The 21,356-nt window shown below is 41.9% G+C and overlaps 1 protein-coding gene across 1 annotated transcript; it reads right to left on the reverse strand.

The window, feature by feature from the left end:
- Nucleotides 1-8,979: 8,979 nt before the first annotated feature.
- Nucleotides 8,980-20,708, reverse strand: tmem59l (transmembrane protein 59-like). Its single transcript, XM_041040588.1, has 8 exons — nucleotides 20,486-20,708; nucleotides 19,053-19,158; nucleotides 18,410-18,504; nucleotides 18,076-18,228; nucleotides 12,801-12,906; nucleotides 12,536-12,650; nucleotides 11,814-11,931; nucleotides 8,980-10,771 (listed from the first exon to the last, which is right to left on the reverse strand). Exons 1-8 carry the CDS (start codon nucleotides 20,648-20,650, stop codon nucleotides 10,613-10,615), a joined length of 1,017 nt encoding a protein of 338 aa, XP_040896522.1. The 5' UTR covers nucleotides 20,651-20,708; the 3' UTR covers nucleotides 8,980-10,612.
- Nucleotides 20,709-21,356: the final 648 nt, after the last annotated feature.

The following is a 21,356-nucleotide window of genomic DNA, read 5'->3' on the forward strand; positions in this document are numbered from 1 at the left end:
TCGCCATTCATAATTCTTATATCAGCCAGCAATATCAATTCATATTTTCATATCTTCAAATCAACGATCCCTGCCTTTTAATATTACGGGAAATTGCTGGTCTAGGTAGCTGCTTGCCATGAATATTCTGGATCTACATCAACTGGATTCATTAAATCCGAAGAAATAAAAAGAGGAGAGGAAAATATCTTGTTAACTGTTGTTTTATGAAAATAATAAATTTGTCATTTACAAGTGACAGTGGTGTTCTTTTCTCCAGGTACGTTTTGACAACAGCTTAAAATGCCTCAATGTGATTCTTCTTGCTGTCTCACGTGCACCCAAACACACACTCTTACATGTGCACCACAGTGGTGATGAGTGTACCGGAGCCTTTAATGACCACAGAACATTTCTCCTCCCACTGCTAAGTCTTCTCATGAGAGCAACCTGGAAACTGAACCTGTGTGTGTGTGTGCTGGGTACATGCGCACATACTCGCATTAACAGACACAGACCAGCTCCTGACTGATCTGTTTAAAGACACACCAGCCACTCTGATTACCGTCTCCATAGCCAGCCATAAATAATGAGATTTAACTCAATTAGGATCCTCTTGAGGTGTAAAACAAGTGGAGAGGCTACAGTTAGCCTCCAGTAATCCTCCACACAGCTCTTGCTCGGCCTGCCAGTAGATTACAACCCCCGGGTCACTGTTTATCCTTTCCATAAACTAGCTGCTGTGTGCAATGCACAGCCTGCAGAGCAGAGCCGAACAGAGCAGACACCTCCTGGCCCGATAGCATCTGATCTCTCAGCTACTTGACGAACAACAGGACACTCTGGCTTCCACCTTCCCCCAGCAGCAGTACCATCACCGCCAAACCTCCATCCATCTTCCAGGTCTTACTCTGGATCTCTATCTCCACTGCTCAGACATGGGGACTGGAAGGGCAATTAAATCTCAGTCACGTCTACTGAGAAATGGTGAGGCTACCACCAGTGGCCACATGCATGTAACACCGCATAGGAGGTCCCGAACATGAAAGAATTTTTAAAAAATCCAATCTTACTGTTTAAAAAAAACAACAACAAAAAACACTGATTTCAGCATATTACAATCATATACAAACACACAGTTTTAGATTTCTGATCATTTAACATTCGCCAGTTAGACGTAAGCACCCCCTTTTTGGACAGGAGCCTAAAAATACCTGTTCTTGAACCCCTCAGATTCAGGCATGATCCTGGTCTCATCACCATTCTGCTGCTGTTGTGTTTCTGGGATCTTAAAATGGTTTGCACAGATAGAACTGAGATGCCTTGTGCTTCCAAACAATATGTAGTCCATCAAGTCCATTGAGTACAGATTCAATTGGATCCCAAATATGGTAACAAACTGCTCCAAGTCCATACTAGAGCTACTGCTCTAGTGGTTTTAATGTACATATTCCAGTTGTAAACATCAAAGATCTTTGATAGTAAAGGTGGCAGCTGTGACTGATCTGAGTCTCAGCTGTCTACAACCTGTCCTACTTTCTGCTGATCAGTGTACACTCTATGAAGTTGAAAATCTATATTTATGGCCAAGTAAAGGTTATAATCAGCCTATGTAGTTCAAGTTAGCCATCTTTGGTGCCAACTTGAAATCAGCCTTGTTTTGCTCACTGGCAAAAGATGAAGACATTTCACAAGTTGACTAAGTACACCAGGATAAGCAGCATTACTCTATGTGCAGTACAGAAAATCCATGTATTCAGGCAAGGAAGGTAATGCAATAAACCAGAGTATCAGATGACTTATGAGAATGCCACAGTAATGACTGAACTGCGAAGACTATGTGAACATTTTAAGATGACATACATTGAATAGTCATGTAATTACACAAATCGCTTCAGAGTCAGGCCAGTGTGCATCTCACTCTTTTCTGAGTGACTGACAGCTACAAGCTTTAGCAGGTGAAAAAGGCCGCAAACTTCTCAGCCGACATGTGACAGAAACTGTAGTTTTGCAGGGGGAGACTGGAATGTCTCACAGAGAGGTGTAGTCTGTCTATCCGTTTGTCTGTTGGTCTTTTGGGCTTCCATTTTATGGCGTGTTGGTGAGGCTGACACAGATATGGTTTCACTCCCCTTGGCAGAGCCAGGCCCTGCTGCTGACAGCAGGTTTTATTTGATGTGGACGTCCCGTGTTGGGTTTCAGCTCTGGCTTCAACATATGATCTCCATTATGACCAGAGGAGGAACGCATGCTGGTGGATGACTGGTGACTCTGGGCAGACAGGAGAGAGGGGGATGGAAGAGGAGATGGAGAGAAGCCAACAGATGGACAGTGGTGTGGAGGGATGGAGAAATGTCGAGGTAGGGAGACACATGGATCAGGTGGACAAAACGAGACGATGAAGAAAGAATGGAAGAAATGAACGAAATAAGGTGGAATGTGAAGGAAGTCAAGAGTCAAACAAGCCTTTATTGAAATGCAAGTGGTCTCCCTTATGACAAAGATAAACAAAGAAAGTTCTACAAAATAAAGAAATGAATTAAAAAATAACAATTTTTCAACAGAGAACTTCCCTTTGTGAAAAGAATTTATGATGCATTGTCCATGGTTTGGGTTAATTTCATGGTCTTATATTCGCCAAGCAAGAGATGTTAATAACACTAAGGAAATGTATATTTTCTTTTGGATGCCATAAAGATGCAGATTAGAAGTTTACATCTTCCCACATAGACATCATATACAATCTGTTCATTATATTAAAGGTAGAGTTATAAGTGTTATTGTATATGTAAGCCTACATAATATCACTCTACTTCAACTTATTTCAACTTATTTACTCACTAATGCTTTTTTGTAACTTAATAAAGTCATTTAGTCCATATATTTGAAACTGTAAACATTAGCTTCCATTCCAATAAGCAGTTTGTCTTAATGAAAATAGTGTTTTAAGTAAAATAATACAATTCAGTAAGAGACAACAAATGAAGCTTCATTTTAGCTATCAGTAACCCCCTGAACACTTCCACTGATTTACGATTAATTTCTGATGTTGGTCTTTGCATCAAAGATCTTTACATTTTATAAAACAAAATCGTTAACATATGCCAGGCCTATCCTTAACTGAAACCTCTACACATTACAAGCCTCACATTAAACTTTATGAACCACATTCAGCATTAGTTCCACAGTACTGAAAACGAGAAGAATGCGAAACATTTTCCTCACACAGAAATGAAAACAACCACTTGCTCAGGATATAAATTGCTAATCTGATCCAGCATGTACTATGGTTCATGAAGCTTAATTATATGTTGGCATAATACTTGGATGTTACCTAACTAAGTGCCTCTGAGCGCAAACCTGGAATATGTTCAACTAATAGATTCAAGGTGTTGGATGGCATTTGTTTAAAGTGTGAAGAATTAATTACACAGGAACTCTTACATAGCACCTGCTGTGAAAGGTCAAAAAGATAAGTGACTTAAGGATGGCAAACAGAGGTTTTGTTCAACAAATGTATTAATTCTGTGTAGAGATGTCTAATATATCAAAGAACAGGAAAATTACTGTAGAAATATGCAAAGATTGCATATCCGTGTAATGCATCCCTCCTATACATAAAATTATTGTCAAACTCCAACTAAGTCTACTGATGACTGACACAAATGCAGCCTGCGATGACAGTAATGTAAGCAGAACAGTATTATCGTCAGTAACACTGGCAATCGGTTTTGACAATTAGGAAATAGATATTCTGTGTGACCTTCAGGGACCTCAAATTTGTTTCAAACCCCCCCAAAATTAATTTCACATCATTATGTGTTCATCACATCACTTTGAAAACAGGCTGTTGGTATTATCGCAACCACATAGGACTGCCTTGTAAATGTAATTTTTCAGTAATGGTAGTAAGTTGCTTATGGTATGGCCTCCCATCTTCTCTTGTGTTGATAATAACTTGGGCTAACTCTAGCACCAGTGTGTTTAATAATTTGATGGAGGAGGAGGGAGGGGGGAAAAAATCATATTTATTGGATTTAACTGTTTTGGGGGCTCTCTCCCCATCAAATTGAGCCTGCACATCATTCTATAATTCCTTCTTATCGGCCAGAGGCTTTAGTTATTTACTTTAAAATGGACTAATTTCTTATTCCAGCGGAGGGAGGACAGGCCGCTGACTTGAACAGCTGCTTCATGACCCAAAAAACTGTCAGTCTTTCCCTGGAATAAATTGTGGAATGTTCCATTTCGCGGCTCCGGGGTGGCACATCGCGGGCGATACCACGAATTCGCGCGGAAAACGTGTCGTCTTTCCGTTTTTGCGAAATAAACACAGTTGCGAAATCATGTTCTAGCATGGGTGGTTCTACTTGTGCGAGGTTCGGCGAAGTTTCGACCCGGACAGCACACGCTGTTTGCCGCCGTTCACCCCCGCCCCTGAGAGCAGAGATTCGTGTAGGCTCATAGTAGAATCAATTCACAGAGAGGGCAGCTTGAAACCGGCTGCTCATGCCTGTGCGCTTAGTTTGGAGAGAGTGGCGTGTCGGGCAGCTTGGAGTTTAATAGTCCGGGTAGCATCCGTGCTGTATGTACATGTCTGTCTCCCCATGTGTACGTGCATGGCTGGTACGGCTGTAAAAGACCGAGAGACAGGAAAGGAGAGAGAGAGAAAGGGAGAAAAGAATGTGCTCAGAATTTTGATTTGACATGTTGTGAAAGCTCAGATTGAATCTTTGTTTTAGGCGCAGCGGAGGTTTATGACAGATGTCGTGGTGACATAAAAGTTAGTGCTCCAACCAAGTCCGCTCTGGTGGATGTCTTGATGTTTCCCTCTGTCTCTGTCTATGTGTGTGAAAGAAAGCGACTGACAGAGAGGGAGATTTGGGAAGTGTGTGTGTGTGTGTGTGTGTGTGTGTGTGTGTGTGTGTGTGTGTGCGTGGTGGGAGCATTTTCCCTCCCCTAAAAACCCAAAACTTTTCACCGTGTCAAAGCAGATCTGACACAGAATCACATTCATTTTGACACTTGTCACACACAGTTGGCGTGACTCAGACGGCTGCAGAGTTGACAGGTTTCATGCCCAGCTACCTCTGTTATTTGTCCATGTGCACAAAGAAACACGAGTTTAACAAATAAAAAAAAAAAACAAACACTAATACCATAAGCATTCATGATTTAAAATAAAAGAGAAATAGATAACAACACAAACAGACAAAATCTGGTCTAAAGCTGGTTTAAAAAACAAGAAGCATGGTCCCAGTATTTCTGTGTGAAGGGGAAACTAAATGCATCTTTAACTATGCTGCATCTATTATATTAATATGTTTTTTAAAGGCCATTTCCATCAAGGTTCTCCTGCTTCTCTCACAGCCTTTATTTAACTTCTCATCTCCAGGTCACTTTCTTGCACATGGTTTACAGGGCGAGGATGCATTACGCTTTCCTCATTATCTCTGAGTGTAATATTTGAGATACATTATTCACAAAAATACACTAGAGTAGACTGTCCAATCAATCCCCCTGATGAACTCTCCTTCTCCTTCTCTTAACTGTCTCTGAATGTCGCTCCTGTCTTGTTATTCTGTTCATTTCCACAGACACACACACACACACATACACGATGCTCTGTGTGTATTCGCCTGTTTGTGTGTGTGTGTGTGTCAGTGGTGGTAGCTTGTTTAATGCACTGCAGGTTGGCTCCTGCAGCAGGTCTGGCCAGATAAGAGCAGCACACAGCTTTCTGCTAGGAGGGAGAGAGAGAGAGAGAGAGAGAGAGAGAGAGAGAGAGAGAGAGAGAGAGAGGAACATTGCCTCTTCACTCACACAAACCATTAAATTGTAATAATGGGGCCACCAGCGCTCAAACCTGGATCCATAGCGCCCCCTGTGGGTGATTAGCTGAGAGACTACCAAAGTGACGGGGCCCTTACTGGATGTTGTGTGTTTGTGCACCCCACTGTATGAGGCACTCGTGACGATTCTTGAGGGTTAATTAGCCAAAAGATGCAACAACCGTTTTCCTTTGTAATAAAACATAAAACAATGAGGGTTAGCAGCGTGGAAATAGAGGAGAAAAGAGGTGAAGATAAAGAGAGTTAGAGCCAGGGGCCATACCTTTGTAGACATATGGCTCAGTGTTGCCTCTGGAATGACACACAGATTTTACATGGCAGGTTATTACTGTTAGTTAAGTGTGTTTTTTCCTGAAGAAATCTGGGCTCATGACCTAAGTACTGATGTATAAAATCATGGCTATGGCTTTGGCAGGAAAAAGTAAGCATCACTCCAAGTGTGTAAACAATTCCTCCTGGGTTTTAGGTGCAGAAAAGCTGGGTTCAAACTCACAGTTACTGAAGGGTCGTCCACACACCATGTTCAAAGTAGGGATGCAGCTCTCATCAGGTCATAAATGTCAGCTTGTGTGACGTGTGTGTTGTCTGAGCCTGAGGCTCCAAGGACCATAAAATCTCAGTTTATCTTTCCTTGCGTCAACAGAGGACGGCTGATTGTTGGAGACAGAGAAAGAGGGAGACAACAAGGTTCATTTGCATTAAATGAGTCAATGTGTCAGAGTGAAAGGTACAATCTGTTCCTTCTCCTTTTGAGTTTTATTTTTTCTTCCTCAACCACGTTTACACACAAATATGGGATCTATTTTTATTCAGACCAATGTGAAACACACACACACACACACACGAGATACCCTACCTTGCTCTCTCTCCAGTTTGTTATCAATGGGGCCCCAGCTGCTGCCATATTCATTCAGTAGCGTGCAGAGGACGGCCCTGGTCGAGTTAGTGAAGTGGCACTACAGTGGGCAATTTTTCTCTCTTTATCTGAAGTGTCTGAATGTATGGCAGACAAGTCAGAGCTCTGATCCAGCCCACGCTTCCTGGGAACAGGAAGTCAAAGACACAAATTTGCGCCTCGTGCCCACGCAACAGCGTGAGGTACTGACCTGGTACGAGAAAACAAAAATGATGTGATCTGTACTATCTGCCATCACCTGCCGACGCACACTGCAGTGTTAATGGAGAGTATCTGTGCTGCCTTCACAGACCCGTGCATGGTGACCAACAGCACCGCCCTTTCCACGCTGCACTTGAAGTTTTTTTTCCTGCCAAATCATCACAGGGTAATGTAATATAACCCCCTCTTGTAGAAACGCTTCTCTCCTTTGATTACCTGTCACAGCTGACAAGAAGGAGGCATGTTTTGACATTTCCTTCTGCCTGTCTGTCTTTCACACAGCCAACCACCATGTTATGCTAATTGGACCCATGCACAGGAAGCTCCATTGCGTTGCCCCTCTTTTGTGGTGTTTGATTATGAATTGAATGTATCTGGTCTGTTTTTGACGCAATGACAGAGAAGCCAAAACAAATTTCCACATGTTGCTCTTTTTTTTTTTGCCTTTTCTTTTCTGCATATGGGATTATAATCTGTTCTGCCATGGAATTGGACCGTACTGCCTACAAATCTCTTCTTCTCTACACCCTGGATACAGGTTCAGGACCCTTTGGCCATGCAAGCAACTGCAAATAGCCTCCATTCAAAAATCACCTGCTAGCATTCACTGTCAACAAACAAATGACACAAATACATAACATGTAATTTATTCCTGTTTGATAACATGTCAGTGCATGAGTGGTGTGTTAAAATGTGGGTTGGTGATAAGCACTTTGGGCTGCAGCCAAATCTCAGATTACTTTAACTCAGTTTAAGAACTTTATCATATCTTTTTGTCTCCTGCAGGTGAGAACAGATTTATTTATTTTTTTCATTTATTCTTCCAGGAGCAACATTTGCCTTCACTTGATGTTAAAGCTCTCATCTGTCATGCTTTTTTCTTTTTGCGGTTGTTTTTCATCCCTTTAGAAATAAACTGCTTAATTTATTTTGTGGCGTAAATGTCACCCATTCCTTTTTCTTGACTATATTGTCCACCTCAGCTTTTTCTGCAGGTAATCTGTAATGCTACAGCCGCAATATGCAGCAGTCTCCACACAACAGCCTCTCCTTTCAGCTGCACATCTCATTTCAATCACATGAAAGGACAAAAATGGAATTAAAACCCAGATCCACTAGATATTATAAAAGTAATTGTCAGTCATTGTTTAAGATCAGGTGAACTCAAAACAAGGCTCATCAGATGCAGTATTTTACATTTTACATGCAGAACTGCAATGCATTTCTCACTGAACCTCTTAAACTCTGCTGCCACCTAGTGGATTGAAATACATATTACAAAATAAGATGTCATTTTGGCAAATCCATCAAGAAAGAAATTCCTTGGTGGGATTTAATTTTTTAATGACCAAAACAAGGTCCATAAAGAACGGTTTTGGCTCAGTATGATATTGACTGGTCTGCACAGAGCCCTGAACTAAACCCCATTAAACACCACTGGGATAAACTGGAAAGCAGACTGGTATCCAGACCTTATAACGTGTTCTTGAACTCACATGCTCTTGTGGCTGAGTGGGAGCAAATCCCTGCAGACAGATTCCAGATTCTCTTGGTAGGCTTTCCTTAAGGAGATATGCTGTAACAGAAGCATATAAGCATATGAATGTCCACAGTTTTGTAAAGATAAGTAATTACATGTGGGAGAAATGTTCATGTGTTCACATGCTTTGTTTGGCTATGTACATACATTTGGCTACGCAGCAAAGGATTCGTCCATGCTCCTTCCTGGATACAGTTCTTTTGGGAAGGAACGCGCGCGCGCGCACACACGCACGCACGCACGCACGCACACACACACACACACAGACAGACAGACAGACAGACACACACACACACACTCTCATTATACAGTGTATAATGTGAGCCATCAATTATAAGTATCCTAAAAATGTCTCTTATTTATTTACAATGACAACACTTTATTCATCATGTTGTTAAGTATCATTTCATTGAAAATAAACATACTAGTAAAAAGGAAACAATACAGTTTGAAATTCATATTATATTCCTGGTGATATAGCTTTAGTTTGAACCAGCACAGATATTGATTGAATGGCTTTTTTATTAAGAGTCCTTCCTGTAAATCATGAGGATAATGTCATTCATCATTACACATTCTACTCAATGACAGTAAATATGAACACAAAAAATCACAAGTCTATAGTAGAGTCGTGCCATACTGGCATGGCAGGCGGTTAAGATAAACTATTGAAGCGTCACTTGCATGCACGGTTTATTGTCTACATAGCCTGGATTAAAAGAGAGCGTTACAGGACATCAAAGCACTGAGAGGAAAACAGAAAATCTTCTCTAAGACTGTGCAACTCTGTTCAATTACAAAGGTCTATGTTAAAAGCTTTGCATTACACATTGTTACAGAGGTTATCCTTCAGTATGTGCTCCTAGGACATACAAAATAGTCAGCTATTAGAAAGCACATGGCACATTTAACAGCTAAGAACTCTTTAAGTGATATAAGAGCGATAATATGATAATAATAATAATTATAATAACACAGTAATAGGTGCAATCTTCCTTCTCTGTGTCTCTTTCCAGTCTGTTACAGTATATTTTACATACAGAGCAGTTACATTTGTATGATGAATTAACTGTACATGGCACTTCAATAACACTATTTAACAGATAGCTCATGTCGATGATATTGAATAAATAGAGAAGAAAATAAATAAAGGTGTCAGTTTTGTTCATTCTCAGTGTCCAGTTTGAATCCAGCTCCAGCTCTGAATTTGTTGCTCACAAAAGAATGTGTGCTCTTTGTAGGTGAACATGTACCCAGATACATCCAAGCACACACACACACACACACACACACACACACACACACGCACACACACGCACACACACACACACGCACACACACGCACACACACGCACACACACGCACACACACGCACACAGAGGAATTAGGTGACCAAGTTTTTTGAGTACGTATTCCTTTGTTTCTCTGAACTCACTGAGAATGGGTTTCTCACCAGAGAACTGTTTTCGGTTGTGTGAAGGGGGAGTGGGGGTGGGGGGGTTATTTTCAATTTTTAGACCTTTTTTTTTTTTTAAATACATTACTAAACAGCTCACAATGCTGATTATGCAAACTGACCATAAACTGAGTATCTGTTTTCTGCAGCGCTCGCAGGAGTGCTCACCTGTAATTCATCTTCCTTTCCTCTCTCTCACACTTTCTCACTCCTTTTCTTTGCTCTCAGTGAGCCATTAATTCATCCAAACTCCCTGTGAGAATGAGGAAAATTAAATCTAAAATGAATCTGAAGCATTTGTCTTCTCTTGTCCGCACTAGACTTGAAAAATGATATGAAAGATCTCAGCTGTAATCCATCCTCTCTGCTTGTCTGCGCCATGGCTCTGAGACAAGAGCGCTGTCTTATCAATAAGCAATGAGCAGGCTGATCAGTACGGATAATTTGAGGATGGGCTTCAACATGTTTGGACTGTACAAGGAAATGAAATGACAGGCGCAGCTAACTTAAAAACCTGCCTGAGCTAGGTGTTTCAGTAAGATAATTTCAAAAGACGGGAGTGTGCCATGCTCTTAAAAATATGTTTTTAAAAACTCTGCTGACGGGCCACAGATTTCTAGACATGGTTACCCTGGGAAACAAGACAACAGCTCTCCCATTGGTCCTTTCTAAACACACGTTTTGTTGAGGTCAACTTTCACTGGCAGCGGTCCCGCCTCTTGGCTCTCCTCTGATTGTTTCACAGCAACAGCGATCACAGGACTCAGGTGGTACGGGTTGACTTTGTGGGCATTGTCCAGAAACTCTTTATCGCCATTGATACTCAGCTGGAAAAACATAAAGGCAGAACAAGTGATAACTGTGAGAAAACCTGTCGTACTTTACCCCAGAGTTAGATGTGGCTGCATGGAACAATTAAATCTCTAAGACCAAACCAGGAATGAAAAAAAAAACATAAATTTTAGGCTTTTACATGGCTGCACAAACTGACAGTTCTTGCAATGATATTAAGATGATTTGAAGATTCACTTGACTGCTGCCCTGATAACCCAGAGTCTTTGATGAGCATCCAGAGAGGACTGATGGGAGCAGACAGTATGGAGTCGTCTCAGTGAGGTTTTATCTCTCTGATGATTTTTCATGGATCTGTGTGAACTGCTGCTGATGATCTTTACTGCATAAACTCAGAAAGTGTGTAGAATACTGCAATATACCGAGACTAGAGAGATGTGCACCAGATGTGTGTGTGGTTTCTTTAGCTACAGCCTGGTAGTACAAGATTTATACAAAGTAACCACAATAAATGCAGGGTGCATAACCTCGGTTTGACAATGCACGTCACTCAAATTAGAGACTGCAGATGAAAAACACCTTCGGATGACTGTAAAGGGATATAATCAACTGAAAAGAAATGCTACAACACAGCATGCAAGCTGTTGTGGATGAGAGATGCTGGTAAGCATCAGACATTTATCATTAAAAGTGGAGAATGGATTTTTTCAGTGCATTTGGTGTCTGCTGGTTGAGGAGTAATGACAACAAGTTAAACATAAATAAAACGATTGTGTCGTTTTGGAGATGTCAGGGTTAGGGTGCACGTTTGCCAAATTAAGACATGGACATATCACAAAACGTGGGAGCACACGGACACAGACTTAAGTGAACAGACTGCAGTCTAAGTTGCTGTGTGCCACTGAATTGCCAGTAACACTGCTGTGCCTCTTCTCACTGCAGCACATGCTGAATCAATAAACAGGTACACGCAGTTGCCTTTAATTTGCACTTGAACCTTGAGCTCATTTAAGTCAATGCTTCTGTCAAATGTGCATGTGTATTCATGAGATCTCATCTGTGTGTGTGTGTGTGTACCTGTGTCTTGATGTGCTGCTCTGGTGCGGTGACGAGGCTGGCACAGCTGAGCCACAACATGACCATGATGGACAGGAAGAGGCAGGCTGCTAAAATCCACCGAGGAAGACCTGAACGTCTGGAGGACATTAGAGTGGCAATGAGAATAAGGAGGAGAAGGAGTACAGAGAAACCGAATCATTACTGCATCCAGTAGAACTCGCCTAAATGTAAATAAATGCATTAAAGCCATACTTTAATATACTGTCACAGTGACTGCATGATGCACTTAAAGTTACCCTCAGTGCAGATAAACAATCTCAAACTGGTGTTTTGCAAATGCCAATAACTTTAAATTTGGTTTGTAGATCCTTGACTGAATTTTTTCTAGAGTTCAGACCCATGTATGTATCAAAATCAGCTTCTAGACACGTGAAACTTCCATTTTTATGAACAGAATTTGTGTTTGTCAGTTACAACACTATCACCAGGTAAGGCAGATGAAAGTGTGGCCTGTTCTGAAAAGTATGCGTTGCCAAATAACCCAATAATATTGCAACTCTGACAGTAACAGAGGCAGAAATGATGTTCACTGTGATGCATAAGAAAGTTTCGATTAAACTGCCTTGTGGTGTGCTTTAGAAAATGACTGGAAGTAATATAAAGTAAATTATGAACAGAAAACACACATTCTCTCATTTAACTCTTTCCTTCTCAGCAGGGTAACATGAGCTGTAGCTCACCTTGACATGCAGCCAAGGAAGTCGTGCTCAGCTGTGGGGTCGTCTGTGTGCTGGACAGGGTGCTTCCCCTTGCCTCCTGCTTTGGATGCTCCCTTCTCCCCACGTCCCCTCACACCTGCAACGCAACACATTGAAAAAAGAAGAGGTTTCAGTTGGATACTAATCAATTTGAGCCACTTAATGAGGGGATGCTGCAGCAACATGCATGTGTTGCTATACGCACCCTGATACGCGTATATGTACAGTGTGTGTGTTACGTTCTCACCATGAGGTCTCTGGGTGTGAGAGTGGACCTGAGGCCAAGGTTTGTCGGCCACGTTCGATCGAGGAGCCTGCAGCTCAGGCAGTGAGTACTCCATCTCCGGCTGGCTCTGAGGAGAAAAACAAACGGCAAACACACTCAGCCATCATGGCAGCAATTACTGCACCGTAATTCACCAGCAGAACTGACAAGACACTGTGAGGTCGCACCACAGAGGAGCTCTAACTAAGAATAGTTGGCTGGGAAGCTAAAATGAAAAGAAAGAAACACCACACGAGATGAATCAAATATAAGAAATGCGAGGAGAACCAACTGAAATATTTAAACATTAAAGGAATAAAGACTGGGAGCACGGGGGAAACGGCTCGCCAAAAATCTAAATGTAAAGAAACAACAGGCTGGGTTTTGATTTGGCTTTTGATGCCTTTTTTTTTCACCTTTGCTTGCAAATAACTTGCTTATCAACTCTCAACAAGAAAGTGAAAAACCATATTTCCAAAAATGTCAAACTATTCCTTTAACACCACATTAACGGTAAACGGTAACTAAGCTTTAATATAGAGTAGATTTAACAGTAAAACCCAGCTGACAGTCACCTACTTGTACATTAAGGTCAGAGGTCAGTATTAAAACGGGACAACATGACTAAGCAAAGCATCAACACTGAATTTATACAAGGTTCTGTACTAACTTTGGACACTCCAAGCAAGATTAAATTTAAAATTCTCTTTTTGTTTTCTCTGCTCGTTGATCCTGCACCAACTAAATGTGAATACAAATGTCTCCAGAATCATATTGCGAACACTAGCACAATAATAATTGTGTTTTAATCTAATTTGCAGCATTTAACATGGTGTAAATTAATGGATTCCATCTTTGTTTTTCCGGCCTGTTCAGTATGTTAGAGTGTCTCTCACAGTATCTTTGTCACCCACCCAAATCCGTTTAGTAAAAAATGCTTTTTAAAGCTACTGCTATAAACACACACACACACACACACACACGCAAGCAAAGCCTGCTGTCAGTATTTGCACTGTTGTGTGTTTCATTATGTGCGCAGTGTTTCTGGTTCCCCAGGAGAACTCATTAAAAGAGGATTTTGGTTCCCCACTGCTGACCCTCTCTCCACTACACCAGCAGCTGCAGTCAGTTGTAACAATACTACTGCTAGCCTCAGCAACAACACACACATACACATACACCTATTTAGAACAGTACAGTATATCCCACTGCAGTGCCGTCAGCCTCCCAGCATTGATCGATTCTGACACTTAACCAGATCAATAAACTTTTAAACCTTTTGCTGTGTCTCACATTATAATGCTGGATCAGCAAAATTCAGCTTCGTTCATTCCCGTTACTTTATTTAGGAAATGATTGATCTGTTTTCCGCTGAATGATTTCAATCACTTGTCCAAGAGTAACAAAACACTGAAACACATTGTATTTGACGGTGCCTCTGAGACATGGCTGGTTAGTTTTCTTCCCAAAACACTTAAAATCTTTGTTGTTGAAAAAATTATTTCACAACCGGGTTTAGTACCCCTAGCGAGCAATGTTTTCAGACACAGTGCATTGAAACCAGATGCAGCGCCAGTGTAAAGTTTGGGGAGAGACGAGGGTAGATGAGAGGGGGATGATCCTCATTGGCTGCAGACTAAAGAGATCTAACCATCAGAACGAGCGGAGCCTGATCTGCATCTGTCATGCATTATATGAGAGGGAGTGCAAAAGGTACTCCGGCTCACAGAGAGCGAGAGAGAGAGAGAGAGAGAGAGAGAGAGAGAGAGAGAGAGAGAAAGAGAGAGAGAGAGAGACGAGTTTGAGAGTTCAGAAACATCTCGGCCATAAAGAGACAGAGGGTTTGAGGCAGAGGAGTGGTGGATACAGTCAGACAGAATCTCACCTCCCTTGTTTACTTGATTTAGTTCATGTTTTTGAAGAGTACAACGGGTTGACAAGTAAATGTAAACATGTAATGGAAAAGAATTTAGACTGATTTTTAACCACAATTACAAACACTATTATGTTGAGTTCACTTGGACTATGTGGGGATAAATGCCTTTTATATATTTGTGCCTCCACACTGAGAAAATGGTTGCAAAGTGGATCTTAAGCTTATTTCATTTAGAGTAAATTAGACTTTAAATTTGACAAATGGAGTTCGAATTGAGATGTTATAATATTATATATATTAATACACCTAAAATCTTGGCTTTAATTACAGCTCCCCCATCTGGCCATTGAGGATAAATTATGAGGACATTTATTTATCTTCTGTTTTTTCTTATATATACATATACATATACATAAACATAAAAATGGAAAAAATATATTTGTGAACTGCTTTTTAAATGAACCACACTCAGACACAGTAGGGAAGTCAAAATGTAATGAGAGAAGGACTTCCACATTGCTGGTTTTGGTCTTTTCATGAGATCTGTTGACAAAGAAAATGCAGAATATATCCAGTCTTATCCTTTAAACCAAACATAAACCATAAAAAAAACCTGTAATGCTGTGTTTCTGCTTACCAGTATGTTCACTGTCATGAATGTGATTTACATATGCATACTTTACATAATGTTCATGCTTAAGTCACTTAAGTCTCGTGCCAAGATCAATAAACTAAGCTGAGAAAATATACTAGCTTTTATTTCAGTGTAGTATCATAAGTCAAAGTCACGTTTCCTTCAAACACTGTCAAATCACTGGTTCTCTCTGTTCCATTCAGGGTTTTTGTTTCTTTAAAAATCATTCAGGCAAAATCCCAAATGCAGTTGTCAAGAAGAAATGGGGTAGGGACTTTGTATTCAGCCTTACACCAAGTTCAATTTGTTCTGCAGGTCAGCTCGCTAAAACACCACTGCTGAGCTGGAGGAAGTCTTTAATCGACTCACTGTTGTCCCAAACCCCCTCACACTGTCGCTGATTTGTAAGAGGGGACTGACCGAGGTAAAGGGCTATGTTTTACCAATATTTCTTCAAAATTACAAGTTTTCTTTTTTTTTTTTTTGTCAGTGTGGACAAACCCCAAGTCGTGATCTAAAACTGACTTACACCACCCTTATAATCTGAACTAACTGCTGCCACTGATTGGTTACTGGTAGCTCCCTGATTGGTTTTTATGATGCTTGAGGCTGCGCACAACTAGTTATTGTCACCGCTTGAGGTCACACAAATACACACATGAGCACACAGATGGATGTATATAGACAGTCAGCTCATTATATCCACATAATTTGTATTGCAGGCACCATTGGCTTGTTTTCCCCTTCTGCTGTCCCTCAACTAAGCTGGACTTTTTCTGTTGTTTCAATACTCAGAGAGTCAATCTGTCAAGTTGGTGGCGGTTTGCCAGCTGCCCACTAAACACAGGCCTGATAGTCTTCTCACAGCCCCGTGGAGCCTGGCTTCCCCTCGCTGCCTCATCCTGCATGTCACTGCCATAAAGAGCAAACATCCATCACCGAGTCTGAAAGAAATGTCGGTAATTTCATGTTGTGTGGCTACCGCATCTCTATATATGAGGTGGAGCCTCGCGGCCCAGCCTGCACACTGCTTTCTTATACCTAATAGTGAATTTCAGCATATAAAAGTGTCCTCTGTTATACAGAAGCCCTTCTGTATTGGTTACGGTGCATAAACACTATCATTCCCCACTGAGCCCTTTAATTATGTAGTTAAAATTGCCATCAAAGTCACATTATCCAAAAGGGAAAACCCGTGACAAAGACGCAGGTTTCTGACCAGCTTTTGAAATCTGGAGGATATGGTTGGGTAGCGTGGTGGCTGCAGAGACCAAATCTTATTATAGCTTTAATGTATAGGTGGTTACGGCATTGACTTTAGCAATATATTTGTAAGTTTGACTGGAAGCACTCTGCAAGCAGCTTCTTGATCCTATAGCCTTTCCACTAAAATTCATCAAACCGTTTAACAATTTTTCAGATATCCTGTGAACTAAGAAACAAATAAACCGATGAACAAACAAACAAGACTTCCCCTTGGCGGAGATCATCACGCATGGGTCTGTCAAGTCCATTCAGTTTATTTTTTCAAATCTTGGAAGGAACTTCTGAATATTTATTTGTCACAGCCAGAACAGTCCACTCTGTTAAATCTTGCAATGTGTTTCTGTCCTGAGGCGAGTTCAACACAGCTAGCTCTGCCAGTTATCAAATATGCATGGTGCTGAGGGCAGTGACATAATTTAAAAGGACATTTATAAACAATTAAAGTGCTGACCAAAAAAAAAAAACATTTGCTGTGCTCTGAATTCAAACACCTTTTCCCCCCCACCCTGCTATGTGCCCTTACTCACTCAACCGTCACAGATGCACTGACACTGAAATGGGCTGTGAGATGTTTTTGGCAGTGAACCAAGCCCTACAGCACCATATAGCACAGGATATATTTTACACTCTTAAAAGGAAGCAGAGGTTAGCTCAGCCAATAATCTATAAAGGTCTACTGGCTTGCTTTCAACCTCCAATTAAAAACATATGATGTGGAAAAGCTCTGGAGATATTAACGTTATAAATTTGAGCCATCCTGACTCACTGGGCCATTTGTACCGTATGAGGACGGTGAATTTAGAAGTTTAAGTGATCACTTGTCTGTGCGGTTTGCAGAAAAACACTTAAACACTTAGCAAAATCTGACTCTGTTGTCAGTGCAGATATTCAGTAGGGATTAGGAGATATTCTGCAGCTCAGCAGCTAAAATAAAAACGGCCTCCAAATGTATTTGCCACTACATATGATTTTTAAAATTAATTCTTGTATGTGCAACATAGCATAAGGATTATAGAAAAGCATTTTTATTTTCATACCATTGTGCTGTAATCTGATGTATTCTGTGTTTCTAGTTGCATTTGTCCACTGAACAGAATAAATGCACAGGATTAATTTAAGCTTAAGATATAACCTTGAAATTCTCTAAATATCTACAAGCTGGTATTGCTGCTATGTTTCTGCACAACACTTCCCAGAGACTAGTTTATTTTCTTTGGTTTTTTTTTCTACTGCTCACCCCAACTACATAGCTTTTTTTCTATTAATTATTATTACAAACACACTGCTGCTGCTACTACTACTAGAAACACAAAACGTCATTACATCCATCATATCTAAAAAAAAAAAAAACTTAAATGTATTTATTTTTTAGAAAATAGGTTTTGGTTAAAACACAATCATCTTCAAACATTGAACCTGGAACTGACAGATTAAAGATTAAGGCCTGCCTGCCCAGGACACAGGTTTAGTGTAGGGCTTACCTGGAAAACCACAACCTTGCCATCATCAGCCTGGAGATAGAAAGTCCAGGTGGAGGAGATGAAGCTCTGAGCAGAGCTGACGATTTCATTACACCAACTGGACACAGCCTCCATCACAGAGGGGGGCTTCGGGCGGAGAGTCATGGCCTTCAGCTGCAGAAGAGAGAGCAGGATGCTCTATTTCGAGGGAAAGTATTGTGTATGTGTATGTGTGTCACACTTGTATTCTCAGTAGTGATATTAGTAGTCATACATCGTAGGTCATGTTGGCCCTTTTAGCTGCATTTACTGTGTGTGTACGTGCTGCCATTGACTGCAGAGTGGTCTTTCTCACCTTCCTCCTCTTGATCTCAGGTTCAGAGGGTTGGCTGGCACAGCCGGTGCTGCAGGCCTCCTGCTCCAGCAGCTTAATATATGCCTCCTGGCAGGCTGGGGAGGTGAAAGAAGACACATGATGGTATAAAAAGAAAGAGAAAGAAGAGGGAGTTGATAGTGCAGATGGAGGAGGGAAAAGAGAAAGAGGAAGCAAAAAAATAAGAGTGGGCAAGGAGCACTACAGTCAGTGGGGTAGTAGAGAAGAAATAAACAGGCTGTTTTTATCTGGGAATAAAAAGATAAAGATGCAAGCGAGACATATCTGTATCTGGCTCCTCTGCAGAGGACGATTCACTCCACGTTGCCGTGATTGAAACAAGGGGCAACGGGGCATGTGCTGTCTGGACAGCAAATCACACTACTGATTTCCAATACAGCAGTTCAAACAAGGCAAACAGTCTCAAAGGCCCAGAAAATACCCACTGATTTTGCCAGTTTTCAGGAAACAGAGAAATGTTTAACAGAGCTTTGAGACTGTATATTCGGTCCTGACACAATTTATTAAGGATTAAGGCCTCGGCAGCTTCAACGCCGGCCTCAGCAGAGACCACCAAACTCATTCAAACAAACAGTCCAACACACAGATCGACAGGCTGACTCACCTCCCTGACACTCCTCCCTACTGGTATTGAAGCCGGCGTTGCCATTAACAAACTGGCAGATGGAGTAGAGGCGACAGCCACGGTGACAGGCGTTCATTATGGAGTCCTACCAGCCAGACACAGAGAGAGGAGAGGGAGGTGGGGGTGCAAAATTAGAGATGTCTCCTGGTGCTCTTGGATAAACTCAAAATAACCTTGTTAGGAAATATGACAAAGATGGGTTATGGCATCTCTAAATGACACGGTGCAGCTGTTGTATTACAGCCTGTCATAAACTGTTGATAAGAAGCTTTCAATCACTGTTAAGGAAAACCAGTGATAATGAGCCAGTTGTGTAAAGCAGGAAAATGAGGCGGCGAGGGAGGAGGACGCACGTCGCTTTACTTCTTCTTGTCGTAATGCCTTCGATCTCACCGCTAAGTAAAGAAACAGCGCCCTCTGGTGACCTCCCTGAGAACAGGAGAGACAAAGAGATTCTCTGACAGCGACCATGAACGGTTTTTGCAGCCTAGTGCCTGTCATCATCTTTACTGCATTCCCCTGTTTGTGCACAGACAACAGAGAGGGCTGTTCATCCCAAACCACGAGACGGCGCCTTATAGTTTGAAGGCGATTAGATATTCGGCATCTCTGCAGTTACTGTCCAAAATAATAACCCTGAACTAAACACGCACAAGCGGCTTGTTTTCAGTCACAGTTCTGAAACCAGGTGACTGTGATTCGTTTTGCAGCTCTGCTCCTGCTGCCCTGCAGGATGTCTGAACCACACCTGAAGGCAGCGAGGAGGAAGAGGAGGAGGAGGATGAAGTGGTGTTGGAGGAAAAACATCCGACACTGGAAATCTTGGCAAAAGCTCTAAGACACAGAAACTCACGGGAATTCAAAGCCATCATCTACCGTCCTGCTCCGCTCCAGTGTGGCCTTGTCTGAGCAGGAGGATGCTGTGCAAACTGTCAATAAAGGATCATTGTTTCGGGGTTCACAATAGTCTCACTGATCCTCCATAGTCTGCGTTACGTCTGGGCCTGGGAGATCTTAGTTGCGGGTAAAGAAAGAGAAATTACTGGCGCGGTTCATTCCGAGCGTCTCGAGATGAGCTTGAATGCAGTTCACTTCTTGGACGAGTCTTTGAGATGCAGAAGAAAATGAGCTGCATCCATTTTTCGGCCTAATTGTACACTGTAGCATCCAGGAGGATGCAGCGAAAAATCGGAGCCAGCATGGTGCCTGTCATTACGCACAGAGCTAAACATTTCTCATTATTATTTTTTATATTAAATTAGCGGCTTTTCGATGCTGACATACGTTGTATTAGTTTTGTATTTCGCTTCAGACGCTGAAATGTCGGACAGTGGGATGTAGCTGTCAGATCGCTGCTGATAATGCGCTTTCTGCAGAGACAGCCTACGCTACAGCATACAGGAATAACTTACTTTAGCAGGGCTTTTGTTTTTGATGGTGAGCTGGCATTGCTTTTTGCAGTAATTGATGTCGCCCAGTTGGTTGTCGAAAAGATCCGAGGACGCCGCAGCGAGCCCAGCGACAAGCACGGAGAGCAGGGCCGAGAAGCCACACATCCTGCCGCCGAGCCGGAGCATCTCAAACCCTGGAGAGAGGAGGAGCGGAGAGTCCCTTTGTGGCGGCGCTGCTGGTGCGGATGCTGCTGCTGCTGCTGCTGCCTCAGACCGGGTCCCGTCTGCTCCGCAGGTCTGCTCCTGCTCGTGGCGTCACGCGCATCATCATCATCATCATCACGCACACGCTGCCCCCATCAAAAACACACACACAAACCTGCAGAGCAGCCTTCACTGCAGTGTATAATGTGATGACATTCATAAAAATGTAGCAGGTAGTGGACGATGACCAAGCTGTGGGTGGCAGATGTCCTGCACAGAGCAGATGGGACGTTTGATGAAGTACTGACAGTTCATCCACAATCGATGACACAGTTGTCAGCTGAACGCAAAGGTCCTGCTGGAGCACATGTGGGCCACAACACCAGGCTTCATCAGCTGAGGAGAAATTACCAACAACTGATCAAAGCTATACGTAGAGTGAACTCACAGCCAGTGGTGCATCACCTCAGTGGAGAAAAGACTGTGTGCTGTCATTGTTTCTGTTATTTGTTATGTACCGTCTAACTCTACTGCAAAGGGCAGATCCAGATCATGTACAATAAATTTAGATTTCTGCCTCTCAGATTTGGTGTATGGTGTTTGACACAGGCCTTGGCGGAGAAATGCATTCTATTGAGAGTCACAGTTGTTATTGTTATTGTTGTTGTTGTTGTTAAATGACCACCAA

This window comes from Toxotes jaculatrix, chromosome 6, assembly GCF_017976425.1.
Source record: "Toxotes jaculatrix isolate fToxJac2 chromosome 6, fToxJac2.pri, whole genome shotgun sequence".
NCBI lineage: Eukaryota > Metazoa > Chordata > Actinopteri > Toxotidae > Toxotes > Toxotes jaculatrix.

Bases quoted from the DNA above. Each gene is read 5' to 3' on its own strand.
- tmem59l (XM_041040588.1), bottom strand. From the start codon at position 20,650: ATGCTCCGGCTCGGCGGCAGGATGTGTGGCTTCTCGGCCCTGCTCTCC. The intron at 11,932-12,535 runs GTGAGCTACAGC...AATGTCCTCCAG, and splicing joins TTCCTTGGCTGCATGTCAAG to ACGTTCAGGTCTTCCTCGGT. The intron at 10,772-11,813 runs GTACACACACAC...ATGTTTTTCCAG, and splicing joins AGCAGCACATCAAGACACAG to CTGAGTATCAATGGCGATAA.